The sequence below is a fragment of the Populus nigra genome, chromosome 10, assembly GCF_951802175.1.
Source record: "Populus nigra chromosome 10, ddPopNigr1.1, whole genome shotgun sequence".
Classification (NCBI taxonomy): Eukaryota; Viridiplantae; Streptophyta; class Magnoliopsida; order Malpighiales; family Salicaceae; genus Populus; species Populus nigra.
In genome coordinates, this window is record NC_084861.1 from 10,021,068 (window position 1) to 10,047,955 (window position 26,888).

Sequence of the window (26,888 nt, forward strand, 5' to 3'; positions counted from 1 at the left end):
CAGCCAAAATTTAAAGGTTAGTAGAGTAATAGTTCAAGATTTATATTTAATAAAAAATCTAAAAAATAAATAAAATATACTTATTGATTATTTTTTATAAAATAAAATTAATGTCCGCTTGACAAAAACTCCAAGTGCAAAAAAAAAAATATTGCTCTGTCTACACCCTTCCTCTTCGCTGCTTCTCTTCTCTTTCTCTTATGCCTTGGGCTCAAATTCTAATTGGTGAAGAGAGATCAACAAGTTTTCCATCTCCAGGAAATCTTCCCTCTCTCTTTCTCATGCTCTTTCTTTTGATTTTTTGTTATTTGAAATTTTTTTTCTTTTTTTATTCATGCTAGATTTATGCTTCAAAACCCTATTTTCCTTCTCAAAAGACACGGATCTGAAGCTTAAGCCATTGTTTACAATCAAATCACTGTTAATTTTTCAACCTCCACAGATCCAAACAAAGATAAGATCTTAAATTTGCCATGGAAAGTTACTTGGGTTTCACCCGGGTCATGAGTCAACCCGCCAAGTCAACCGGGTTTTGCCGAGTTGTTGTATTGGCCGGTCTTTTGATAAATCCAGATTGGTCTAGCCATCGAGTTAATTAGATCCTGAGTCAACCTGCCAGGCTGGTCTGGATTTAAGAAGTATACATTCAAGACTTTCGAGTAAGGGCAGTCATTCTTACTTCCACCAAAATCCAAAATTAGGGGCCATTTCACTGGAGTGCATGGAGTGTAATAATGACAGGGTTTTAAAGTATTTTTTATTTTTAAAAATTATTTTTAATATTAATTTATCAAAATAATTTAAAAATATAAAAAATTAAATAAAAAAAAAACAATAACAAACAGGGAAGGACACCCATCCGTGACCTATCTTTCCAGTGTTGAATAATGGCACCATGGTTCTCAAAGCAAGGACAAAACATGGATAGCAGCCCATTCCCTCCAGCTGGAGACGTGATATGATAAGTGAAAGTTTCAATTGATCTCGGATATTTGAATTTTGAAGGAGTTCACTGCTCAATTTCTATTCCAACACGAATAAATGTTTCATTTTTTTATCCTCCCCGCGAATTAAGTCAACGCTCCACGGTGGTAAATACTTGCCCATTGACTTATTGAATATGAACCGTCGGCAATTGTCTACCCTGCCACTCCTAATTGCTTGTTACAAAACCACAACAGAGACTGTTCTAATACAGAAAGTTATATTATAGGGCACTAGAGCCTTTCATCGTCCAAAAAAACATTCCATGAACCTGTCCATACGAGCCAAATCAATTACGGAACAAGAACCTAATTTAGCTGTCATTACAGCGATACTGGTTACTGAGATATATCGCAGCAACCAATCAAGTAATTTTAGCCCACATGAATTGGTTTGGACAGTAATTTTCCCTCGTCACAGGCGCCAAAATTCACCTGATTTTGAGCCATCGTGCCAAGAATTAAGATGAGACCAAACTTCATCCACTCGCATGGAGCACCCAGATTGTCGTCGTTCTTGTAATAATAAGGTGAGGCAAGATTTAATACTCGTGCCTAAACTCGCACAAATTAGGACTTACCACCAGTTATCATCAATTCCCTTACCAATATGGATCCAATTCTGGGACGTAGGAGTAGCAACAGTAACATATGGCGATCAGTTGTTGTGCGGAAAGATAATCAAACTGCATCAACAACGACACGCCATATGACCATCAGACCAGAAAAGAATACGCAAAAAGGAACTAATTTTAGCCCACTGTAACAAATTAACTAGCAACTATGTGAAGATAAGGGTAAGAAAACAGTGTGCAGCAACTCTATAATTAAACACTCAAATTTTTCCAAGTTCCTCGCTAACTTACCAGGCATGTATATGTACAAGAAAAGAATTCAGAGATGGTCAGTTGATCTTCATCAAAGAGTACAGCCACAGAATACAAAGAAGTAGCAAAGCATAGCAGCTAAAGCCACGGACTCCAGCACCGTAACAAAGGTCCACCACACATCATCAATAGAAAAATCCAACCACCTGAAGCTCTCTAGACTCAACCTTGTTGTGAAATATGAGAAATCAAATTCCGGCCACCGAAAAATAGACGACGATGGCATAGAGAATCCGAATTCCGGCCACCTGAAAACTGATGGATACCGCACGGGACGCGTATCTCTGTACCGGGGATTTCCTACCTTTTATTGCAAGTGGGTGTTGGAATTTTCCTGCAAGTAGTGCCAGATCGGGGGTGGGATATTTATGAATTATTGGTGGGATATGTATCTTAGCATGTTAAAAAGAGGCCATGGATGTTGAAAGATTAATGTGAGATGGCAATCCATTCTTAGGATGCGGTTGGTGTGGCCAAAACGCTTGCTTGTTTAAAATTTAAATTATTTTTTTATTTAAAATTTTTAGATTATTTTGATATCACCATCCCCTGCTATATACAAGTGTTCAATGTGGATTTTTTAAGATTATATGTGTGTGTGTGTAGTGAATCTGAGATATGTCATTTCATCTTATTCAGGCTAAAAAATTATACGAATCTTTTTCACGGTGAAGGATCCATCCGGGTCTGATTAGTAATTGCCCTGATTCCGTTTCACTCTCTTGTCCTGATTTTAACATTTTACTTTATTCCTTTTTCCTTTTCTTTTTTCCGGTTTGAAGTTCGAAAGGGAAAAAAAGCGGAAAAAAATACAATTCGATTACAACCAGAAAGATACAGTGAGCAAATTCAAGAAATTACCACTTTAAGATTCCCAGGGCCACGGAAATGATGGTGAAAGTAGAGCAGTGCTAGAAGAGATTAACAAGTGAAACAGTGCTGCGTTACTAAATATTATATACTATGTAAAAATTATAAAATAAAATTATTTGAAAGTTTTAAGATTTTATTAGATAAATTTAGATTCCTTTAAAAATATATTATATTATGATACGATTTTTTTGTTTTAAATAATTATTTAAATGTAGAGTTGTTACAAATCATGAGCCGTTCAATTATCCAACCTCTAACGATAATCCATACGAACTATCTATAAGAAAATTTATAAATTTTTATTTATAATAGAAGTATTGTTGTGACTAGAATGTTAACTCATACTCTATGTTTTCGTAGTTTTTCTGTACAGTAAACAACAATTCTATCTTTTAAAAATAAAAGACATGATTTATTATATATAAAAAAATTAAAAAAACATTATAAATTAGTAAGATATCAATATACTTTCTAAATAATATCTATATATTTATTTATGATATTTTATAAATTAACTCAGTCAAGTTTTTACTTGATTTTTTTAGATTTAAAAATATATTTTTTATATTAATTTTTATTTTTTAAAATATATTTTAACCATATCATACCTATAAATTAGTAATGCGGTGATGAGTTATTTTAATTATATTATAATTATTAATAAAAAGCATAACTTGTCTAGAAATATTAGATTATTTTTTAGTTTAATGTAAGTGTCCGAGTCAGCTTGCGCGTACCTCAACTAATTCCACGAGTCTTGAAGTTAACGACTATATAAGCCTTCAGTGGCTATCATATGATCTAAAATCATAAAAGAAATAAATCTTTTAGTCTCAAATTTTTATTATTGTGCCATCACGATGGTTAATATTAAATTTTTAAACGTACAAGTAATTGCTGACGTGGGGATGAGTTATTTTCGTGTTATCTTCTCCAGCTGTTTAATGTTTAATCCTATGAATTTAATTGTCATGGAATACTGGAAGCCAAGTCCATTATTTCAAGCTGTCTGAATATTTCCTGAAGAATTAACCTGGTTGATAGTTAATATAATAATTTCTCATTTGAGAGCTTTGACCGGTTGGGAACTGTTGCATTGGTCTTCATGGTCATGGACTGGGATTTTTACGTTTTAGTATTTTGACGTAGAGTTTTTTTTAAATGTTTTTTAATTAAAAATATATTAAAATAATAGATTTTTATTTTTATTTTTGTAGATTAGTAGATTAAAATCATTAAAAATCACTTAAAAAACTAATTATATATTTTTTCAAATAAAAAATATTTTTAAAAATAAAAAGAAGCGCGATACCAAGAAAGCACAAAGTACCAACGACTTTTTTGCAAAACTACCTAGCAACAGCTCCAATCCACATGGCTTGTATACCGGCAGCAAAACACCATCAGGTGCCTCCGATCAACGTCATTAATCTTTCCAATTTCAAGTTAAAGGAACAATTTTTGCATTTTATGCTGACTTGATCAGCAAAATAAATACCATAACTTGTAATAATTAAACAAGAAATTAAAATCACCTTACCTGTGCATGAATCTGGTGCGAGGGATAACGAGCCTGGGTAGTAATGGTGTAGCAAGGTTTGTGCTGGTGATTGTAACTTTTTTTCTTACAAGGAAATTTTCGTTTAGCTGCCTTCTACGTATAGACTCGAGGATTCTCTAAATATAAAAAATAAAATGAATTTACATGCCTCGTCAACAGACCAGCCCATTAAGTTCATTCCGAACTTTGTCTCTTTCTGATATTATACTTGTTTTTTTTTTCTCTATCCATTTGGATTATTAATCAAAATTAAATTATTTTTAAAACGGCCTGATCACGCATTTTTATATTGTTAATGGATAGAAATTATTAAATTTCTACTGATGTTTACTACAGAGTTTAACAGCCCGTTTGGAAACGCAATCCAATTCATGTTTTCAAAAAAAAAATATTATTTTTTTAATTTAAAATTAATATTTTTTAGTATTTTTGGATCATTTTAATACGAAAATATCAAAAATAAAATTTTAAAAATAAAAAAACATTAACTTAATATATTTTTAAATAAAATACTTTAAATCTATTAATAATAGGTATCACAATTCCAAGAAACCATGTAAAACCAAGAAATTAAAGTACACTTCTCTGTACAACAATCCAATAACTTGTTTCAAAGAGCTCACTGCATAACGGGAAGCAAAAGGTGGAAGAGCCTCAACTTGAAAGGCTGAGCTAAATCTCTGCCACGGGCCCACGAGCATAGCTACGGGATTTGGTTTGGGCTGATTAGGCTTAAAACCTTGGCTGTGGGTTGTGAAGTAGACTCGAGTCAACCCAGTCACTATTTATTTTATTCTTTAAAAAAACTTGAAACGACATTGTCACCGACACCCACACGCTTTCCACATCCGCCGACAGCACATTCAATTTTGTTAGTGACCGATCCGATCTGCTACACCATATGCTAGCACACACCGAGGGGTCGCAGCCTCGCAGGTCAGTGACTCGAGTCCATGCCGAAATAAATCTCAGCAACGCTAATTCCGACAATTTTTTTTTTGAAGATTTTTAATCCAAAGTTTGAAATTCAATGGTATGGTTTAACGCATACGATTTTCTTTTTCAGAAGAAATAACTAAAACTGGCACCACCCATTTTACCGGGCACAAAATATTAATCAAGATAATTGAAGGATATACAGGGGGCAGTATCCAAAATAGGGAAGTGACAGTACATGGTTTGCTAGAGTCGAATTAGGTATTCCAACAAAGAAAAAGAGTTTGAATTTGCATACCAGCCCATTTTTTGCCATCCAATGCCAGATATCATTCCAGTTAGTCAAGATCTGGGCTGTTAACCATTATTTTTTATTCTCGAAACTTCACTGTCCAGTTCACCTCAGTATTCCGATATTCTAATCGTTTAGGATTTTCAAACTATCTTTCACAGTTCAGTATTTAGTGTTGACGAGTGCTGTCGTTTTGTTTATTAGTTTGTTTTGAAAGTATATTTTATTAAAAAATATTAAATTAATGTTTTTATATGTTTTTTAATGGTTTTAATATTAAAAATAAAAAAATTAATATATTTGTAAGAATTTTTTTTTAAAAAATATATTACACTACAGTATCATACTAGTTATACACAAGAAACCCATCTAATTTTGATTTGTCCATTCACAAGTTTAGTTTGTCCTTGCAAAACTTGATTATAAGGTATTAAAAATGTTTTGGGTATGTTTAGAAACACATGTAAATAGTATATTTAAAAAGTTTTGATTTTTTTATTTAAAATATAATATTTTTATATTTTCAAATTATTTTAATGTGCTGATGTAAAAATATTTTTTTAAAAATAAATTTTTTTTATTTAAATATATTTCTAAGTAAAAAATAATAATATACCATAATTTCAATCAGTTCAAAATAATATTAAAGCTAAAATAATAATTTAGCCCTAAAATAAAAATTCAATTAAAAAAAGAGAAGAAGATATTAGTATAAGAAAGTTTGCAATGTTGATGAGGGAAAAGAAGAAGAAGAAGGAATTGGTGGGACCAGAAGAGCATTGGGTTGACGCGTCAATGCCAGTAAGCCTACAAATCTAATCAACATATTAATTACTCATATATATATTATTATCAACTAATAAACAACACAGCATTCTTCACATCTATTCCCAAAAAATCCACACCCTTGGTTCAAGATCACACCACAAAGAAGTGCTTGCATCTGCTGTGATTTAACCTGTTTTTTTTTTTAAAAAATAATTATTTTATTTTAAATTATGTTTATAAATTATTATAACATTTTAATATTTAAAATATATATTTTTAAAGAAAAAAACTTTTAAAAATCACACGAAATCGCAAAAATTATTGGCAGGTTAGAAATAGTACATGGCGGTTTCATAAAAAACACATTTCTCTCAACTAACCGCTGTTGCTTCGTGCCTTCGTCTCTCCACACACTTCCTTTTACCGTCTCTCCCATTTTCACACCAACAATAAAAATAAAAACTTCTGCAGCAAATCACATATTACAACAACACAGGGAGAGACAGAGCTAGATTTTGGAGCAAATTTAGGGTTCCGTTTAATACGTAAACTACCAGATCTGGCATCACATTAACATGCATATCATTCATTTTGCTAATCTTAGTCGTGCTTGAATTGAACTTACTTAAACCAGAATCCAAAAAATGCAGATGTTATCTCCTGTTACTCCCGGCCAGGTGAGTGGTTCTCTGAGCTCATTTTGCTTTGGATCTTGGTGCGATGCTTGATTTAGCAGTTAATTTTGATTGTATAATTACTAGGAACGATGTTTGTTAAATTTTGGTGCAGTTTTCTTTCTTGCTTGGAATCGTACCTGTATTTGCTGCTTGGATCTACACCGAGTATTTGGAGTACAAAAAAAACAACACCTTAGCCAAAGCGTAAGTTAACGGTTGCTGCCACGAAAGTTTAATTCAAGTTAAGTTATTTTTTCTTAATTTGGGATGTTGGTTTGCTAGTAGGCATTCTGATGTTGGATTGGTTGAATTGGGGAACGAAGCGGTCAAAGAAGATGATAGAGCTGTTTTACTAGAGGGAGGAGTTCAGTCTGCTTCTCCCAAAACTAGGAGTTCAACTTCCACATTTCCTATTTTCAGGTATTGCCTTTTTGAAAGTTCTCAGTTGTTGTTGAACTTTTTTTTTCTCGTTTTTCATGCTTAAATTTAATTACTGCTCGTGTTTTTTTTTTTTTACTATATTCAGGTTCTTTACAATGGAAGAGCAGTTCTTGATTGATAATCGCTTGACGCTTAGAGCCATGTAAGTAATTTGTTTTTGGATCAAGATTAAAGAGAAACTTTTAGTTTCTCGTATCTTAGCAAATTTAAATACAAGTTCTTTCTTCTTTGCAGATCGGAATTTGGTTTCTTTATGGTGTATTTTTACATATGCGACCGCACTGATATTCTTGGCTCATCTAAGAAGGTGCCACTCCTTTGTGTCATGCAATCTTTATTTCGGGGTCTGTAAGTTTTCAGCAAAGCATGTGGTCACCAATAGGAACACTATGCTATCATTTACAAAAAATCATTGTTGCAACATTAAAACATCAAACAGCTGACTCACCTTGTAGATGGGTTATGTGCTTATCAGGATTAAAATTTGTGAAATTTGTTATTTTTATTTTACTGCTAGTGATTATGTTTTAACTCTGCTAATATCTGTCCCTGCAGAGTTACAATCGAGATCTTTTCTTGTTTCTCTACTTCCTCCTCATCATAGTTTCAGCAATAACTTCTTTCAAGATACATCATGACAAGTCACCATTCTCTGGGAAACCTATACTTTATTTGAATAGGCATCAAACTGAGGAGTGGAAAGGCTGGATGCAGGTTTGGCATTCTTTCAGACAGCATGACTATACGTTTTCAAACTGTTCATTGAGTTTTCTTAATGTGTACAAGATTTGGCAACCGATACTCTGTAAATATTCGTGGTTATTTGACCTTGACATCCTATGCCTGACTTAAATTGTTGAACAGTATTGGCAAAGTCATCTGTTGAAGCATTCTTCAACCATTTAGAGATCATCTTTCCTTCTTTTACATGTCATGTGTTTTTTTAACACCAATGTATGTTGAAGTTCTGAGATGTTTCTTTTATATGTTGGCTGGGTTTATTCATATGTGCTTTCTGTGCATGCCATAATGTGTGGTCTTACCCATTTTTCTGGTGTCTTGCAGGTATTATTTTTAATGTACCATTACTTTGCTGCGACCGAATTTTACAATGCAATCCGTGTTTTTATTGCTTCATATGTGTGGATGACTGGATTCGGCAACTTCTCGTATTATTATGTTCGCAAAGATTTCAGTCTTGCTAGGTTTGCACAGGTATCTTTTCACCCTAAAGTTTAAACATAGTTCACCCTAGCTCTCTGCATATTAATGTTCTTCCAGTTCTAAGTTTCCTTTGTTTTTTTTCTGAGCAGATGATGTGGCGGCTTAATTTCCTGGTGCTAGTGTGCTGTGTTGTACTGAACAATAGTTACATGCTATACTATATTTGCCCAATGCACACTCTTTTCACTCTTATGGTTTATGCGGCACTTGGTATTTTCAACAAGTACAATGAGATTGGATCAGTCATGGCTGCAAAAATTATTGCTTGCTTCCTTGTAGTCATTCTGATGTGGGAAACTCCTGGAGTATTTGAAGTGGTTTGGAGCCCATTTACTTTTCTTTTTGGTTGGTATCTTGCCAAATGTTCATTTCTATTGTTAAAGCATTGGGCGGGGGTTGGGGATCCTAATGCCTCAAAGTACTGCAGGTTATACTGATCCTGCGAAACCAGATTTGCCCCGCTTGCACGAGTGGCATTTCCGTTCAGGCCTTGATCGTTATATCTGGATAGTTGGAATGATATATGCCTACTATCATCCAATGGTAAGTTCGGAAGACACCACATCATTCATGGAGCTTTTGTATGTGCTTGTGGTTCTTTAATGTTTTGGTGGAAATGGATTTGGGAGTCTTTGAGTCGGTGGCCAAATAATTAGTGTTTGTTATTTTAGGTGGAAGGATGGATGGAGAAACTAGAGGAGACAGAAGCGAAGCGCAGAATATCAATTAAAACAGCTGTTGCAACAATATCTCTGGCGGTATTACAGCCTTGTTGACTGTTGTTGCTGTTGGTTATGATGGCTGTGGTGATGATGTCAATAACAGATTTTGTGAATTTTCTAGGTGGGATATACGTGGTACGAGTACATATACAAGCTGGACAAGGTTACTTACAACAAATACCATCCTTATACCTCGTGGATTCCCATAACGTACGCGTTGCCCCCTTAAATGTGCCTGTAATAACTTTTCAGAAATTTTGCTTATTATTATTATTGTTGTTTTCTGGTTGATCAGTGTGTACATTTGTTTGAGAAATGTCACCCAGCACTTCCGCTGCTACAGCTTGACCCTTTTCGCGTAAGTGACCTATAAGTTGATTCATGTATTTGCTGATTTTCTCCTCCTTCCTTAAATTGAAGTTAAATCATTTGCTGGAGGCACTGATAGGAGGAAACCTTAGGGAACTCCTTTTCCTGTGAGTCTGGATCTATTGTTGTAGAACTTTTAGTGATTTTATTACTTTGTTTACTAGATGGCTGGGGAAAATCACACTGGAGACCTACATTTCTCAGATCCATATCTGGTTAAGGTATGATATTGTTATGCTGGTGATTTTGTGGATGCTCACACTGGTTTCCTCATATTGGTTTTTATAAACTTGCAGATCAGGAATTCCAGATGGCCAACCAAAATTGTTACTTTCTCTAATTCCAGACTACCCAATGTTGAACTTTATGCTTACCACCTCCATATATGTCGCGGTAAGCATCGATCTTACTATTTTAAAATCTCAAAAGGTAATTGGTATAATTCAATCACTCAAGAACTGTCAAATTTTTTGCTTGTAGGTTTCTTACAGGCTCTTTGATCTGACAAATACGTTGAAAACAGCATTTGTACCCAGTAAAGACGATAAGCGCCTGACAAACAACATAATCACAGCAGTTGCAGTTTCAGTTGTTCTCTATTCACTGTCATTTGTATTCTTAAAGGTCCCTCAGATGCTGGTAAGTGTTACTTTTATAAATTCTTGACGAGTATCGAGTTGCTATTCTTGTGCTTTCCAGCACTGAAGAGCACTTCCAGCAAAAGATAATGAGAGTTTTTGATGTCCATTGGCTGGTAAAATGGTGGAAATACACATCCATTGGCTGCTGCTTGTGTGCCTCCCATGGAATACTACTTGAATATTATTGCAGCTATAGAACAATGATAATTTATTGTGCAGCTTGTCATCTGAATGCACAAGTGGCTGATACTCTTTGAATTTACAGATTTGAGAGGAAACTGCAAGATTGCTATCTGTTTTCCATGAGCATACAGGAAGAATATTGCTCCACAACTAGATTTTGCCTCTGAAAGAAAATGAACGATGAAACGGATTCATTTCAATTTGTCACTGGGGAGAAACAATGGAAGGATCAATATCAGTGGTCTTAGGTCTCGTTACTTTATTGTACAGGAAGGTCATGAAAGACATGACCTTCAACAGAGGTGTTATTTTTGTCATGTTTTGATTAATTTTTTCACAGCAGTAGTAAAGCAATTACTGCAGCAATGTAAAATTCACCGACCAAAGCAATTCCCTACGCTTCCATGAGTTTGACATTGTATTGAGTAGTGTCTAAAGCATATTGCACCAAACTTTTATTGGCTTAACGCTTCTCACTACATTAGCATTTGGGATTATGATATTTGAGCTACATATCAGCAAGACACTATGGTTTAATGGATCTTGATGCTCTTTTTAAGGTTGCTTGAAACAACAGGATGTGTTTTACTAACTAAGCTCTAAGATAGCGTTTGATTATTAGTTTCTTGTGATAGAAGAGATGAAAATGATTGATTATTTTCTTGTGATAGAAGAGATGAAAATGATTGATTGTTTTCTTGTGATACATGAGATGAAAATGTTTGGGATAGAGGAGATGTGTTTATTTTAAACTTGTTCCACTAACATTGTTTATTTTTGTTTTCATTAAACTTGTTTTTGTTTTGTACTTGTCCCTTATGGTGAGTTAAACGTATTTTACTGTTTGTCAAAAAATTATATTTTAAATATTTTTGAATTGTTTAAAATGTTGATGGTAAAAATAAAAAAAATTATTTTAATATATTTCTAAACAAAATAAAAAACTGCCAAACACGCCGTAAATATTCTTCTCCTTGGTTTTGCCTCTACTATTTCCGAAAGCTTTATTCAGCTCTAGTCAGCATGGGGTACCCGTCGAAGTGAAAGATTGTCAAATGAGATGAACGAACCTTCTGCGGAATTCTTTTATATATTGCACGCGCTCACTATCCGCACGGATTGAGCTTAGGAACCCAGTTACCTCACGAATTGTTTGATTTTCATGTAAACATACCCTCGAGATCTATTATTACGGCATTTCCCATCCACGAAAAGCAAAGCACACTTCCCAGCGATTTTTCTCATAAGAATAAAAAAGAGACACACTGCGAGCTTAAAATGCATACTAAGATAGAAGATTGTTGTCATTGGATCCAACCAGCAAAGATAGAGCGGTATTCATACAGAATTGAACGAGCAAAGGTTTCCCAAGTGTAGTCAAAGCCTAAACTAAGGGTTTTGTTGAACCAAAACACAATTGAAACAAAGACAACACCAAACAAACAATCTTTGTGATTGTTTGTAATGGATATAACACATTAAAGCCATATTTGAACTCAAAGGTGTTGTAAATGTGCAGCAGCAGTGGAGCTTCCTTTCCGTTCAAGACAGAGCAGCTACCTTGTCTCTTCATCAGAATATATGCACGATATCATAAGCAAATCTACTCATGTCAAGAAAAGCACCACAGTAAAAAGCAGATAAAGCAAATCTTTTATGCCTGATTCTTTGAAACCATATGCTTTCTGGTATCAGTGTCTAGAAGCACCCTAGTTCTGCCACTGAAATCAACAAATAGAAGAATTTGACCACTTATTTAAGAAAAAAGATATATATATATATATATATATATATATATATATATATATATATATATACACACCCTCCTCCGCCGGCATGCAACCCACATACAGTCCAATATCATCAAAGTCTGGAGCCTACTTAACCCCCCGAATACCATCTATGTGTTCAGCAAGGAATTTAACTTTATGGAGAGTGAGGTTACTCCATTTATAAGACAGATGGGGGCATGCTTTTAAGATAAAATGCAATTTATTTGTTTTTGAAAAAGAAAAAATTAACTTCAATTTTTTTTTCAGGATCACAAAATTACCAATAGTGTGCGCATATTTACCTTCACATTTATTGCAATATTTTCAACACCATTCTTTCACATTCTCGATAATGCATCCACACACATAAATATTATAATGATCATCCAAAGTAACTTGTATTTATTTTTTATGCACATATAAATAATTTTGAACACTCTTCCTTGTTATATACTATTCATGACATGAAATTAGTGCACAAGTTTTTCAATGGTGCTTTTAGGTTTACAAGCACAAAAAAAATTACACCAGTTTAATAAAACTGTTTAATATCAAAATATAATTTAAATTTTTATTAGCTAATTTAGCTACTGAAAGTCTTGAAATAATTTCACGTCTTTATAGTTATTAGAATTCAAAGAGCACAAGTTTATTCACATAACACCATGGCAGTTCCATAACAATTACTTTGATATGTTTTGTTTTGCAGCATAGCCAAACAGTTAAGTATGACAGCACAGCAGCCAAAGCAGCATAACAACACAAAACAACAAGAAGAAACAGGTCCTTAATCAATTAGCCCAGGGGAAACGAAAAGCCCCTGATAATGCTTATGTTGAGGAAAAATCATATAATCCTTATTTTGATAGGATGACTAACACAGCTTGCTATTGCAATTATAGTTTTCAAGTATATTAACTGAAAGATATCTTAAATAATGCAAAGGATACGTCCAGAACAACACGAACGACTGCATGAAACATAAAAAAACCGTCAATCTACCTCTTATCTCATATATGAATGAGGGTAAACAAAGAAAGCAGACATTTACTTCTCAAAGTGTACTAGTTGCAAGCAAGGGAAAAGGAATGCTACGAAAGAGTAGAATCTTGGGTAAAGTGAAATCAGAAATGATAGGAAAGAAAAATGTATTGATAAATACCAGAGAAACATACCATAAGCCCACCCAAAAAGCCATCAAATACAACTCGGTTCCAGGAGTCAAAGTATGTATGGATGGAAAACTTTGCCTTAGCTATGAGCGCAACTGAAGTGATAGCCATCACAAGAAAATAAAAGACGAATCCAGTCAAGCCAGTGAATCCCAAGATTCCAGCAATTACCCCACCAATGATAGACAAAAATGTTCGGCTGTACAGGAAAAAGATAAGGCTTAGATGCTGTCATAAACACACAACAGACTCCAAACTACAGTTTATATCTTGTAATAAATTGCATACTGCTCTGTGATTTTCCCACGAAGATTTCAACTTTCAGCTATTTCTCAATCTCTAAATCTCACCAGGGTCCCAAATAACCGGTTAAACCTTGCCCAAATTAATCCTGAAACACACCTTCCTCATTCTTCCTTATTCAACTATTGTTATGCCATTATGTTCCTTAATGAATTTGTTACGATTAAGCATTTTTCTTTAGGAAACATCAACTCTACTTTCTACTTGGTTATTTGAACCAGAATAAACTGTTTTGCTGTAATTCACACATAATACATCAACTGAAAATCATACACATGGCCAGAATTCTCCCAAATAATCATAAACCTAATTTCTAACTTGAGCTGAAACCTTTAGGAGCATGCTCACACACAAAACTTTAGCATAAAATTCTTGATAATGGCTCCATAAATCTTAATTTATTGAAACAAACCTGTAATATATAACTTTCATGTTACTTTGCAAATTTTCAGCTCTGAATGTTTGCAAATCATCCACAGCATCGCTTGACTTTTTCTCAGACTCGTTATGCCCCGCCATCGCTTCTACCTTTAGCTAATCTGATAAATCTGAAAACAGAAAAGCAACCATAATGAGAAGAACCTCACATGATTTTGGAATTAGCATTAATTACACATTCTGAATTCTTCACTAAAAAGGAAAAAGGGTCCTCAGATAATCAAGAGATCCCTCGAGTTTAATTAAAAAAAGAACTTTGTACATAAAAAAAGAAAAACGAATTGGATTGTTTATAAAACCAAAGTAACAGCATTAAACTTTGTTGAAAATCGAAACCTAAGAATTCGCTGAAAACAGAACGAATTTAAAACTAAGCAAACACGAATAAAGAGTTTATCATTATTGATAGATCTGTGAATCGAAATATATATAAAACAAACTCAAATAATAAAAAGAGAGAGTTCAAACCTGGCCTCGCACTGTTACTTCAGTAAACTCTTCTTTTTTGTCCTCGATTTGTTGTTTCCTTAAAATCAGCAAAGCCGAGTGTATTTCGCTTTGTCAATATTCACTTACATCCTTCAAACATTCCATATTTTCAAATATTTCCCAATACTATAAAGGTTGAACTTCCAGTCCCTCTTCAGTTTTATTTCACTAAACGACGCCGCTTTCAGCAATTTAAGAATCACTTGATACAAGCAGAGCAGCAATGCTGCTCTGGCTAATAACAACCGCTCCCTCGTCCGGGTATGCTTTTCTCGTCCAAGTTTTTTAATGGGTTTTTGAGATTTTCTTGATTTTAATCGATAATCTGACTTGTCTTCTTGATTTGTTAACTTCTTTTTAAGACAAGTTTCTACTATGTATATGAAAGCAGGATGCTCTTTATTGTTAAAAAAAGCAAAAACCTTCGATCCCTTTTGTACTATATACAAAAAGGCCCACTTCACAATGAACAAAAAGATAAAAACTTTCTCGAGGAATCTGATGTTATAAACAAGTTAAAGAAAGAACCAGTATTCTATTAGCTTTAGATTACTTCAAGTCAATAGCCAATTCAAATTCCTTCAACAGTTGCCTTCCTAATGTTTTTGTATGGTGGATGTACTCTGCAGGAATTTAATGTTCAGTCATGCTCATCATCTTATAGAGAATATGGCGAATGAAAATTGTCCTCCAAATACAATTACATCCAATACATTTATCAAAGGTTTATGTTGCAGTGGAAAGGTGGAGTGGGCAATGAAAGTGCTCGATCAAATGGGGAAATATGGGTGTTCACCTAATGCCACAAAATATAATGAACTTTTGGATGGTCTTTTCAATGCAAACAGAATACAAGAAGCTCTTCGGATAGTTGGAGAGATAGAAGAAATGGAGATCGAGTTGAATTTAGTGACTTATAATACCATTTTGTCTGGATTTTGTCATGCTGGAATGCTAAAAGATGCTTCGCAGCTTGTTGGGAAAATGCTGGTTGGGGGAACCAAGCCTGATGCCATCACATATAACACGGTAATTTATGCATACTGTGAGCAAGGCGAGGTAAAGACTGCCGTCCAGCTTGTAGATAGATTAACAGAGGAGGGAGGTATCCAGACATATTTACATGCACTAGTCTTTTGGGGGGTTCTGCAATTGGATTGGAGTAGATGAAGCCATTTTCTGTCTTGATAAGATGATGAACGAAGGCATATGCCCCAATCATGCCACGTGGAATGCATTAGTCAGTGGCTTGTTTAACAAATTGGGTTATTTGGGGCCAATTAACATTGTGGAATGTGGATGATATTCTGGCTAATGGACAAGTTCCTTGAGTTTGAATGTTCCTGGAAAGTTCAAATAAACAGATAAATATGCCGTCCAGCAATCAATGAAATGCAATGGGTGCTCACGTTGACTGAATATGTGTGGGTCTCCTTGTTGGGCTCCCTTACTCGTCATTGCACTCATGAAAGATTCTGTACTACTTGTTTGGCAATATAATCGTTATTAAACTGATGCTTGTTGCCATAGATTGCAACACCTGATGGATCATTCATGTCAATGCAGGTGTTGAACTTGAACCATACTTCAGATGCAGTTGAAGCATCAAGGTCAATAATCAAGGCTTCTTCATATATTAGAATTGAGATCCCGTGGATTCTGGTTAATAAGTTGGATTTTCAAATTGATTGAAAGTCGATCAATATGGTGCCATATCTATGAATCGACATCCTTTGCTTTATGTAATTTTGCATAGTTTGCTCTCTGTATTGTCACCTTCATGGGTTATTCACTAGCTGGAGAGAAAAATCACACTTATAGTGACAACACTATCACATCTACTCATATGTTTATTATGGTCCTGAAGAGACAATGATGCTACTATTTTTTCACAAAAAAATTTCTTCTCTCAAAGATGTTATTGCGAAGGCACATGCACACACACTGAAGGAAAGCAGAAAACCAAATATCTTCTCATCGTGTAAGTATTAATTTTATTGCAAGATCATGAAGTCCAAACATTGAAAACACTAAACCACTCACTATTATTTCAGTAACTAGTTAGCAATCTTCAGATATCTCATTACAGATCCTCACTTTGGGAAACCACCAGAACACTTTTTCGTTGCAACTGGCTACATACAAGTCACATCTCCTCCCTCCTTATCATCCCTGAACACCAACTTTCTGGAACTGTGCGGCCTCCATCTTTCATGTATCCCATCTCCCGCTAGAGCCCATCCAGTTCTTCTTGGTTTGTATTTTGTACAAGGTTCATTTTTCAAGTTCAAGCGCTGTGGGATTGATTAACCCGGCGGAATGAGTGGCATTTTCAGATGGGCATTGGTTATTATATCTGGGCTCATGAAGTTGTGGCTGTTATCATCCAATAATTTTGATAAAATGATAGCATTCACGAAATCTTAATGTAAGCCTTTGATGAATGGTGAGATGGAAATAGGTACGCTTCTTTGAGTCAGCAAGCCAAAAACTGGTTTTGCTACTGTAGGTGGAAGGATGGATGGAGAAACTATAAGAGACATGAGCAAACGTAGTATATCAATTAAGACGGCTGTGGCATTGTTATCTCTGGCGGTACGAGCACCTTTTTGACAATTTTTTGTTGTTGTTGTTGTTGATGATGATAAATTTTGTGAATTCCTTGGTGGGATATATGTGCTAAGAGAACATAAGATGCTGGGCTCACAGCCGCACACCCATGGCCGTGGCAGAGCATCTTAGGATGTGCTTATCCTTCAACCTTATGGTTCAAATAACTTAACTGGGATACTCCTTTGAAATTAACAATAAAGATGGCATTCCCACGATGGCTGGGTTTATCTGCTACGTTGAATGTTACTTGAATATTGTATGAACTGACAACTGTTGACAACCTTTTGCACTTGCACTCTGGAGTAGGCAAAGAGGACAACTGCTTGCATTTTTCTGAGAGCAGGTACTGTCAGATAACCGATCAAGAACTTTTTAGTGCTTGTTCTGCTATAGCTTTTTTACATATCTGATGCTTGCTGCAATAGGTTACAATCATTTTTACCAAAGGATATAAAACTTGAGTCCACACCACACTGGACATAGTGGCGGCATCAAGGCCAATAATCGAGGGCTGCTCATATAATAGAACTTGAGATATCTTGCGTGCTGGTTAGTAAAATCCATATCCATGGACTAATAGGTCATTGCCTCATGTAATTTTGCTTCGTATTTTGCACTCCGTCTCTGATCGCATTCAGTGGTTATTCATTAGGTGGCGCAGAGAAATTGCAATTAAATATAGTTGACATCATCATCATCATAATAGTTTATACATCTTTTTGTTCCTTGTTAGGTCATAATGTTGTTTGCTTTTGCATAAAACGAGAAACGGATTCATTTTTATCTTTCCCCTTTTTTTGTTGCTGTTATTGTGGTATTGCAAAGCCACGCACAGAAAGCAAAGAAGAATATCCACATAAATTTTCAACGAAAGCTAATTTTATAGTGGTGATAGCAAGAACTTGAGGTCCGGACATTGATTGAAATACAGCTGAAAATATAAAACCACTCGCATTTATGCGAGCTAGTAAGCTTTAGGAATGTTGCAGATGGGATTTAGCAATTCGACCATCAGCCCCCTTAGGGTAGAAACCTCCAGGAGTACTTTCATTACCGCTACCATACACAACTCTTAGTATTTCCTCCGGAGTCCTTGCATATATATCCAATGGAGTACTCATCTCCAGCAAGGACATTGCCTCTAATTTGCCCCTCAGCACCAAACTTTTTGGGAACTACAAGGCCTTCATCTTTTATACCTTGTTGCCCTAGCTTGTTCCTCAGATCTGAAATGCGATTTGTGAATTCTGCCACAGTTATCCCATATGGGTGCAACCTGATCAAGGCATACTCATATAACAATCCTCGGATGACTGCATCTTGGCCAGACTCCACAGCCAAAAGGCCTGCAACAAGCTGAACATGCACAAACAAAAACATGTAAACTTTAACAATTATTAACCTAAAAACATTATGGTGGAGTGTTTGAGAGAGTGAATCTATTGAGTTATGGACTCAGGGCAGTATCATCACCCTCTTGGAAGCAGCAGCCTGGAGTTTTGGGTTTGCTCCAACATATCCTGTCAGTCCAACATAAGGGATGACATAGGATGCGATAAGATAGTGAAGTGAAGAGGCATAAGGATCAAAAGGTGGAGACAATCGTTTCCCAAAAGCGGCATCCATGGTTTTTGCAAATGATTTTGTGCTCAAATCCAGCAATGGCCTTGGAAATCCCTGCACAGTATCCTTGATTGCTCTGCATCATGAGAATACAGTCACATTAGACGTCTCAAATAGAAGAGACTCGAGTGATTGGACTTCGATCAAATACCATGCCAAAGATGTGAAAAGATATCGAACCTCAAGTGTCCCACTTCTTGCCATGCAAACTGCTTGATGACATCTCTAGTGTAAGGGTCAAGATTAGCCTTCTTAGCACCCAAGGGTTTCGGCCCTCCCATGGTTAAATTTGGAGCAAAATTATCCAGTCCTCGACCCATCGATCCATACAAAAAGAACTCAGCCTCAAGGTACTCTAAATTTAAAGGAAATTCAAGTAGATCAATATCTGATTGTGGAATCGGAGAGTCTCTCGATCCATCTGTAATGAATGGAGAAGAACAAGAAATTGGAACTAGGAGGAGGATTAGAGAAGCAATAATAGTGGCTATGGTGGTAGAAGGAAATAGCTCAGCCATTTTTAATTTTTTTTAGCTTGATTTTCTTTGCTAGTGATGCAAGTCATGGTCTTATTATATACATACATATACAGGCTTAGACTTTGTACAAGTGTAATGCTAGATGGCAAACTAATCTACACGGTCAAAAAATTGCATGACACGTGGGATTTGATGGCAACTTAAAGAGGAAGATCAGGAGAGGGATAGCGTTTTTGGAGCTCAATATAATGTTGACTTTGCATGGCGAGGTGTCTACTTATACGGGGTTGGTGGAAAGATCTCTCTCTACAAAAAACTTGTCACTTGCCATCATCATCCCGGTTGGAATTTAACAAGAGATTGCGATGAAGAATATATAATAATTCAAGAAGATATTGCGATGCAAGACGAGGTTAATTAAGACTGCCTAGTGCCAAACCACCTTGTACATAGAATTACTGTAGGAGAGTACGTAGTATCCAAACATATTTATAACATGCATGCATTTAGCCTTATTATGTGGAGGATCTGTAATTGGATCATGGGTAAAAGAAGCTGTTTTCAAGCTTGGATCTCCAATGGGTTGCGCTTTGTTTTGGTTTATTATCCAACTATAGGATATATAACCTTTTCTTCACGTTTGGTATCTCGGAATTGAGGAATGTCACCTGACAGTCCTGGATTGAAGAACTTCTGATTTTGGTTTAACTTAAACCACCAAGGCCACACATGATTGTTCGAATCTGATGCTTTCTGCAAAAGGTTACAGCGTCGCCTAAGGCATTATGTAATTATGCCCATGCAGTCTGCAACTGTGACATACAAACATGCTTACATACATAATAAGAACAAGTCTGAAATTAAGATGTACCTTCATGGGTTATTCGATATTTGGCTTTTGGAAGTACTGCACAAAAGTATTTTACATACAGTCCAACGAAGTATTCTCCCAAAAGCAGCTTTCACGGTTTTTTCAAATGATTTTGGACTCAAATCCAGCAATGGCCTTGGGAATCCCTTAGCACCTAAGGGTGTTGGTCCTCCCATGGTTAAATTTGGAGAAAACTTGTCTAATCCTTGACCCAAATAACATTCATATAGAAAAAGAAGGAAATTCAAGAAGTTGATTGTGGGATTGGAGAGTCTCTAGATTTCTCTATAACGTGTGGAGAAGAATAAGAAGTTGGAGCTAGGAGGAGGATCAGAGAAGCAAGAACAGTAGCTATATATGGTGGAGGAAGTAGATAGCATCATGGTTCTTGTTTCGTTCAGTTAATTTTTCTTCGCTAGCTAGCGACGTAACTGATGGGCTTACTCTTATATTCTCTTGTCTATGTGTGCTGTACAATTCATTTCTTTCTAATTAAGCTCAAATGTTTCAGATCTCTTTCTTAAGACTTGCAAATGCAATTGGTATGAAACCATGAATTTGTTTTCCTTTTCTTTTATTGACGAATTAAAGTTAATGCTCTTTGCCATTTGCAGGCAAAAGTCGTTAAACTCGCCAATATCGTGTGCTTGAGTATATCTTGATACTTTAACAGTGAAGTTGCTTTAATAAACCTATTAGTTCTCCATTATAGTACTTATATATAATATATCTGAATATGCTGCCATACTGAATCGCCATATGAAAAAAGAAGTCTTAAATTGATTATTTTTTTAATTGAGGAATAATTACATCGCCATCTAATCCTTAAGCTTGCTGGGTTTTTTTTTTGGAAAAGCTTGTCAAATTTGAGTTGAAGTTCTTTCAGCTAGAGGAAATTGAATTCGGCTTGTTTGAAAACCACATGGCTAGCATGGAAGATTCCCAGTACTTTGATGAGCACATTACCAAGGTGGCCATTATAACAGGACTTTCAAGCTCTATTCCATGCATGTGTGTGTGTGTATTTTTCCCAGTCTAAGAAGAACCTTGATTGAGCCTTGAGCTATGCAATAGGAACAATCCTGCCTAACTCATGTTTTTTTTTTTCAATTGATTTTTAAAATTTAATTTTATCATATTAAATTTAATAATGCTTTTCAATTTATTTTTTATGAGTTTATCCTGGTCTCATAGCCCGGATCACGGGTTCGACTAGTTAACTCGGTTGACCCGAGTTTTTTTCCCTCTTTTTCTAATTAATTTATTTTTTAATTTTATCCTTCAACATTAAGTTAATTGAGAATTAGATTTCATGATTATTTTGACTTTTTTTTTATAAGGTTGTCTCAGTCTCATGACTCGATTTACAAGTTTAACAAATTAACCCGAGTTGACTTGAGCTATTTTTTGTGTTCTTTTTTATCCCTATTTCATTTTTTTTTAAAATGAAAACATAACTTTTTTTTACAGTAGATAAAGATCTTAATAATTTTATATGGCCGTGTGAAAAATAAGTGAAGGGATAGAATCCTGTACGTAGAAGGCTGAACCCATAACTCGTGATTCGTAGCTTACAACCTATCCTTTCTCATCTTTGCTTACCGCTTCGCCCCCTTGCTCAAGTATGAGTCCTAAAGGTAAGGCAAGAAGGAGATTCTCAATCCCAGCTCCTGCCTTGCTTGCTTTCTTTGCCTGGCTTGCTTCTTTGTGTTTCATTTTTCTCTTGAATCTCATTTTTTATAAACCCCTATCTTCCTTTTATTTAATTTAGAATTTAGCATTATCCCACATGGATACAATCAATCTAAATGGGCGACTTTCTTAGTCTAAATCATTGCATAGAAATATAAGTCTTTGATTGATCTAAGTTCATGTAATTTATTCTTTATTAATATTTTCTTTTGGTCAATTTTTGAATTCCTGACTATTGCATGGGAACAGGTGCGTCTTCGAAGTTTTTTCCCCTTCCAATATTTTTCTATTGGAGCTAAAAGAATAATTAATTCATAAAAAATATAATATATATATATATATTCTCATTAAATAATCATGTGTAATTTTTTATTTATAGTTTCTTTCATATTATGGTTGTGTATAATCATTAATAAAGTTATTGCAAATATAACAATAAAAGCTTTAATTTTTTTACAATTTCTATATATCTTAATTTCTATTCTGACTTCTTTCTCTCTTATTTTTTAGAGCACAGTGATTCAGAGACGTGATGGAAATAAAATTTGAGAACTAATTAAAAATTAAAATTATATACGAAAGATATCAAGTGTAAAATATTATAAAATTCAGGGATCAAGATAATATTTTCCAAAAAAAGTCTTTCACGGTTTAATGAACAAACAGTGTAATCACATTCTATTTTAATATTACAGTTTTTGTCCCCTCTCCCTTTTCTAAAGACTTTCTCTCTCCTTTCTAAGAATTCAAGAACCAAAACATGATGAGAATAAAATTTGAGAAATGAAACATTAAAATATAAAACACTAAAGAGACCGAATATGAAAAATCAAGGGAATAAAATGATCAAAGTACTAATAATTTGACTAAGCCCTAATTAAAAGAATCTTAGTATCCACGTGGAAACTGTCCAAAATACCCTTAATTGTTAAAATAAAGAAGAAATTTGATGTTCACCGATTTATTTAGTTAGAAAAAAACTAAAAAACTAATTAAATCGAGAAAATTAAAAAAAATAATTAAAAAAATCTAACTGTAAAAATAAACCGATTAAAAATTTTTAAAAATCGATTGGTTTGATTTTATAAATCTGAAACTGAAAAAACTGAACCGAGTCCAAACTGAAAAAATCAGAAAAAAAACATGAGTCAAACCAGAAAATCAAATCAAACTAATTTTTGCTCTAAAAAACCAAATTAAAATCAAACCAGTTTGAACTAATTTTAATTATTTAAAAACAATAATTTAATTATATTTTTAATAAAAATCAAATCAAATAAAAAATAATCACCCATCGTTATATAGTCAGTCGGGGTTTGACTGCTGGAAAAAAATACGGATAACCTCTTACCTTGAAAGGGGCTGTCATACTTAAGATTTGGGGCCCGAGATGGAAATTAAAGGAAGAAGCCCGCAGTGACATGGATTGTGTTTAAGCGGGAGTAGAAGGAAGGCCATCTATCAAGAAGCCCATAACCTTATGAATCTTTCTTGCAAAATGAAAAAAATTCTGTTCATGGTCAAATGATCAATGAACAAGATCAAGAAATTCATGAAGGGGAAGCACTCGTACGTTTCTCTTTCTAACCATAGCTTTAGCTCGCTCGAAGTGTATGCCGAGGCATGCTTTTGTGTGGATTGTTTTGAACAAACTAAGGACAAGGTAGCTTCGGTACTTTTGGCCCAGCAAACTTGAAATGTTGAGGGGAAATTAAAACATTCTGCATGTCAGATTTCATATTACTCAAAACTTATGATTGCACTCGAGATATAACCTATCTTGATCTGCAAGACTAAATGAGCGGCAATGCCATTGATATCGAGAGCAACTTCGGAGAAGATTGCATGCAATTAGGTGATAAAAAGAATATACACGAGTCAGAGTGGCACCATCATAGATCATCATGATTTGATTATGCAAAGCAATAAAGTGGATCCATACATTCATTAAGAAATGGATTGCTTTCGCTTAATTGGCTCACAAAAATCATAGAGTAAAAAGCACGTTAAACTGTTCTAAATGTTTCATAACCTGAAAATCAAAGGTAAAATAAACTAGCCGCCACCTTTCTCAGGTATCCGCTTTTTTCCTTGTGTTACTTGCACTAGCGAATTTACTATGTCTAACCTCATTATTTCCATCGTCATCTTCTTTGTACCCGTGCAAAGAAATAACACTAACACTACCTTCCGCTTCATCACCATAGACCACCTCCGCCTCAACTTCCAAATCCTCATCATATGCTTCGTCATCATCATAATCTAATCCATCCTCTTCATCATTGTTATCCATACCTCCTTGCAAAGTGTGGAACTCAGGTGGAGGTGGGCAATCCTCTGTGATTGCTTCATCCCTCTTTATCACGAGGTGCCGGATGACTCTTTCATCTCTGTCTAACATGTTCTTAAAGTCATTGATCCATCTGGCTTCCAACTCAAAGTTCATCAAGATGTAGTGAGCATTTTTAGCTTTCTGTATTTTGTATGCTAACCTTCGCATGCCCCAATCATTGAATCTCCATATCCTGCCTTTCTTCTCCCTCACAAAATCTGCAACATGTGGTTACAAGGTATAAGAATCAGCAGAGCAACTTTTATGGGAAACCTCAATAGAAGATTGCCAGTTAAATCCACTGCAGAAGATGAGGAGCTTTAGCAAAGTCAAGCAATATGCATGTGAATGTGTGTTCCATTAAGAAGAAGAGCTTGGCATGCAAATTGCAGAATATTGGAAATAAAGAATGAAATTCATTTAAGATGGCAACAGATGCAGTATTGGATCCTTTAAATATGAAATGCATAACAAACTACATAAAAGAATAGGTCAAAGAAAAGTCAGGGAAACACGAGAGCTAACAGGAGTGGACGGCAGTGATTCAAGAATCGATGGTTGCTTGAATGGATGAGCAAAATACTCGTGATAATGGAAAATCCCAAGGGAGGTTCCTCTTAAGTCTACTTCAGAGAAGTCCAAAGAATCCTGAGCCAATTACAGGCTACATCATTGATCAATGAGTACTTAGCCTTTGTCACAAGTGTCTTGGCATGCTATATATAGTGTGGAAAAAAGGTGTCTAGAAAAGGTTTCCTTGCAATTACATTATCTGTAGAATGATTGTCCTACCATGGCTCACAAAAACAGAATGGTCTCTTGCTAAGTACAAATCAATCAGTACTCTTTGGAGTTTAGGAATCCAGGTAGTCAGAGGACCCACATGCCACAAACTCTATCCTCCAACATGCTTCTTTGGGAAGTTCAGAGAATTTGAGCATGCCAAAGGCAAGAGGGTGGGCCACTGAGACCTTGTATAGCATCAAGTTTCACAACTAGGCAGCTCACTGACTAAAGATGGTAAGCCATAAGGTCCTCCAGGCCTTAGTTTTTCATGAATTATTGCCACAGGAATCAAAAGTGACAATTTCATGTTCTCTAGGTGAAAGAGGTCCATGAAAGATTCCATTATCAACAAAAACAAAGAGAAACCAAGATGTATGCAAATTGGAATTCAAAATGTATGGATCGATATAGCAAAAAAGAAATTATATTAAAATGATTCACCGAAGGCAACAAAGGGTTGAGAAAGACAGAGGGTGACCTTGAACTTTCTCATTCACACTGCCAACCTCTTCATCATGCTTCTCATGGATTAGATAAACCACTTCATAATGGCGCACTGCACAGACAACAGAGGCAATTAAATCAAAATATTAGCATACATGTCCGATTCAACAACAAAGGTGAATCACAACTAGTTAACCCAAAGAAGTGCAAAAGCTAAAGGGTAACGTGAAAGTTAAACAAGGGAATTGAAAAATCACTACAATCAGAAATCATTTTCTTCTCTCTTTTTTCCCTCAAACAAAGAACAAAGAAGAATAAGAAGCAATCCGAACGCAGTAAACTTACATCGCTCCACTTTCAATTCACTCTGCAGCTCAAGGTTCAAAAATTCAAAGAGCTTCTCTGCAAATTAACAAACAACCATTTCACTTCAATCTACACAAATCAAACTATCTTTCTCTCTAAACAAAGAGGTAAGAAAACAAGCAAGCAAAATACATTAAATGAAATTAGAGTTGCATTCAGTAACCTTCTTCAGCATCAGCAAACTCAGGCAGAACTCTACCATCCTCCTGCGCTTTCTTCTGCAATTCAAATATAAATACCCACATCTCAAAACAAAAGCCAAAAATCTACCCAAAACTAACAACTTATGCATCCCATCCGTGTTTTTTAAAAAAAAAAAAAAACTGAGAACAATAACATTTCAAAACATCAAACAAACTAAAACACAACAGCCAAACCCCACAAAAACCAATCATGACTTTACAAAAAAGAAGCAACAAATTAAAGAGAAAATAAGCAAATAAAGAAATTGTGGGGGGGGGGGGGGTATGAAAATGACCTCTTTAAGCAAAATAGCTTCAGGGAAAGGCCCAATGGCTTCATCTGGTTTGGCTACAAAGCTATGAGTGTCTTGTTTATTCTTCTTGTTATTATTGTTTTTGTTGCTCTTTTTGGCTTCAACTATCACCGATTTTCTCAGTCCCAGTGAAAGAAATAATAGCCTTGCAGAAAAAGAGTGACTACCACTTGCAATAAACAAGCTTTTATTTTGGATACTGTGGGAAAACACTCTATGTTTTGGTGTTGGAAAAGTTGCCGTTCTGTGTAAAAGCGTCTCCATGGCTGAGGCGAAGGAGAAAGGTAATCCTTTCAAGGAAATTATTACATATACTTAGGAAGGTGTTTCGGTGATTTTCGAAGATTTCGAAGGTTATACTTGTAATTTGGAGGATACAAACATAATCCAGGACAAAGAACTTGAGAAATCACAAATAAATAAATTGCAAGTACATGTTTGGAAATATAGTAGTT

The 26,888-nt window shown here is 35.0% G+C and overlaps 5 protein-coding genes and 1 long non-coding RNA gene across 8 annotated transcripts; 2 read left to right on the top strand and 4 right to left on the bottom strand.

Annotated features, from left to right (window-relative positions):
* Positions 1–1,185: 1,185 nt before the first annotated feature.
* Positions 1,186–2,433, bottom strand: LOC133704682 (uncharacterized). The gene is made up of 2 exons (XR_009844108.1): positions 1,850–2,433; positions 1,186–1,669 (listed from the first exon to the last, which is right to left on the bottom strand). It is a non-coding gene; the product is annotated as an uncharacterized LOC133704682 (long non-coding RNA).
* A 4,218-nt stretch (positions 2,434–6,651) lies between these two features.
* Positions 6,652–11,024, top strand: LOC133705732 (protein REDUCED WALL ACETYLATION 2). 2 transcript variants are annotated; one of them, XM_062131099.1, is made up of 16 exons: positions 6,652–6,977; positions 7,090–7,181; positions 7,260–7,397; positions 7,504–7,560; positions 7,653–7,725; positions 7,974–8,132; positions 8,484–8,633; positions 8,732–8,987; positions 9,070–9,185; positions 9,314–9,400; positions 9,486–9,574; positions 9,660–9,722; positions 9,898–9,954; positions 10,030–10,126; positions 10,214–10,372; positions 10,640–11,024. In XM_062131099.1, the coding sequence occupies exons 1-16, from the start codon at positions 6,945–6,947 to the stop codon at positions 10,643–10,645; spliced, it is 1,632 nt and encodes a 543-aa protein (XP_061987083.1). In that variant the 5' UTR covers positions 6,652–6,944; the 3' UTR covers positions 10,646–11,024. The 2 variants fall into 2 exon arrangements, with proteins under 2 accessions (XP_061987083.1, XP_061987084.1); XM_062131100.1 differs by having other exon boundaries at positions 7,263–7,397.
* Positions 11,025–11,836: 812 nt separating this feature from the next.
* On the bottom strand, positions 11,837–14,852 carry LOC133704471 (uncharacterized). 2 transcript variants are annotated; one of them, XM_062129297.1, is made up of 5 exons: positions 14,711–14,851; positions 14,217–14,352; positions 13,505–13,700; positions 13,280–13,299; positions 11,837–12,160 (listed from the first exon to the last, which is right to left on the bottom strand). In XM_062129297.1, exons 2-5 carry the CDS (start codon positions 14,321–14,323, stop codon positions 12,130–12,132), a joined length of 354 nt encoding a protein of 117 aa, XP_061985281.1. In that variant the 5' UTR covers positions 14,324–14,352; positions 14,711–14,851; the 3' UTR covers positions 11,837–12,129. The 2 variants fall into 2 exon arrangements, with proteins under 2 accessions (XP_061985281.1, XP_061985282.1); XM_062129298.1 differs by lacking the exon at positions 13,280–13,299 and having other exon boundaries at positions 12,093–12,278; positions 14,711–14,852.
* A 39-nt stretch (positions 14,853–14,891) lies between these two features.
* On the top strand, positions 14,892–16,377 carry LOC133704470 (pentatricopeptide repeat-containing protein At3g48810-like). The gene is made up of 2 exons (XM_062129296.1): positions 14,892–14,992; positions 15,361–16,377. The coding sequence occupies exons 1-2, from the start codon at positions 14,955–14,957 to the stop codon at positions 15,899–15,901; spliced, it is 579 nt and encodes a 192-aa protein (XP_061985280.1). The 5' UTR covers positions 14,892–14,954; the 3' UTR covers positions 15,902–16,377.
* Positions 16,378–18,205: 1,828 nt separating this feature from the next.
* On the bottom strand, positions 18,206–19,499 carry LOC133704320 (desiccation-related protein PCC13-62-like). The gene is given in 4 exon segments (XM_062129117.1): positions 18,206–18,444; positions 18,446–18,700; positions 18,818–19,043; positions 19,148–19,499. Coding segments are annotated over 4 exon segments (945 nt in total). The 5' UTR covers positions 19,486–19,499; the 3' UTR covers positions 18,206–18,318.
* Positions 19,500–23,893: 4,394 nt separating this feature from the next.
* Positions 23,894–26,732, bottom strand: LOC133704478 (protein REGULATOR OF FATTY ACID COMPOSITION 3, chloroplastic). The gene is made up of 5 exons (XM_062129306.1): positions 26,416–26,732; positions 26,101–26,155; positions 25,917–25,973; positions 25,606–25,683; positions 23,894–24,559 (listed from the first exon to the last, which is right to left on the bottom strand). Exons 1-5 carry the CDS (start codon positions 26,695–26,697, stop codon positions 24,081–24,083), a joined length of 951 nt encoding a protein of 316 aa, XP_061985290.1. The 5' UTR covers positions 26,698–26,732; the 3' UTR covers positions 23,894–24,080.
* Positions 26,733–26,888: the final 156 nt, after the last annotated feature.

What these genes read in the sequence shown, in the direction of transcription:
- LOC133705732 (XM_062131099.1), top strand. Translation starts at nt 6,945, where the DNA reads ATGCAGATGTTATCTCCTGTTACTCCCGGCCAG. An exon ending in CTCCTGTTACTCCCGGCCAG is followed by an intron (nt 6,978 to 7,089) that starts GTGAGTGGTTCT and finishes ATTTTGGTGCAG; the next exon opens with TTTTCTTTCTTGCTTGGAAT. An exon ending in CAGATCCATATCTGGTTAAG is followed by an intron (nt 9,955 to 10,029) that starts GTATGATATTGT and finishes ATAAACTTGCAG; the next exon opens with ATCAGGAATTCCAGATGGCC.
- LOC133704470 (XM_062129296.1), top strand. Translation starts at nt 14,955, where the DNA reads ATGCTGCTCTGGCTAATAACAACCGCTCCCTCGTCCGG. An exon ending in ACAACCGCTCCCTCGTCCGG is followed by an intron (nt 14,993 to 15,360) that starts GTATGCTTTTCT and finishes TGTACTCTGCAG; the next exon opens with GAATTTAATGTTCAGTCATG.
- LOC133704471 (XM_062129297.1), bottom strand. Translation starts at nt 14,323, where the DNA reads ATGGCGGGGCATAACGAGTCTGAGAAAAAGTCAAGCGATGCTGTGGAT. An exon ending in GCTTTTTGGGTGGGCTTATG is followed by an intron (nt 13,300 to 13,504) that starts GTATGTTTCTCT and finishes TGTTTCATGCAG; the next exon opens with TCGTTCGTGTTGTTCTGGAC. An exon ending in TCGTTCGTGTTGTTCTGGAC is followed by an intron (nt 12,161 to 13,279) that starts GTATCCTTTGCA and finishes TGACATGAGTAG; the next exon opens with ATTTGCTTATGATATCGTGC.
- LOC133704478 (XM_062129306.1), bottom strand. Translation starts at nt 26,697, where the DNA reads ATGGAGACGCTTTTACACAGAACGGCAACTTTTCCAACACCAAAACAT. An exon ending in GTTTGCTGATGCTGAAGAAG is followed by an intron (nt 25,974 to 26,100) that starts GTTACTGAATGC and finishes GTTAATTTGCAG; the next exon opens with AGAAGCTCTTTGAATTTTTG. An exon ending in TGAATTGAAAGTGGAGCGAT is followed by an intron (nt 25,684 to 25,916) that starts GTAAGTTTACTG and finishes TTGTCTGTGCAG; the next exon opens with TGCGCCATTATGAAGTGGTT.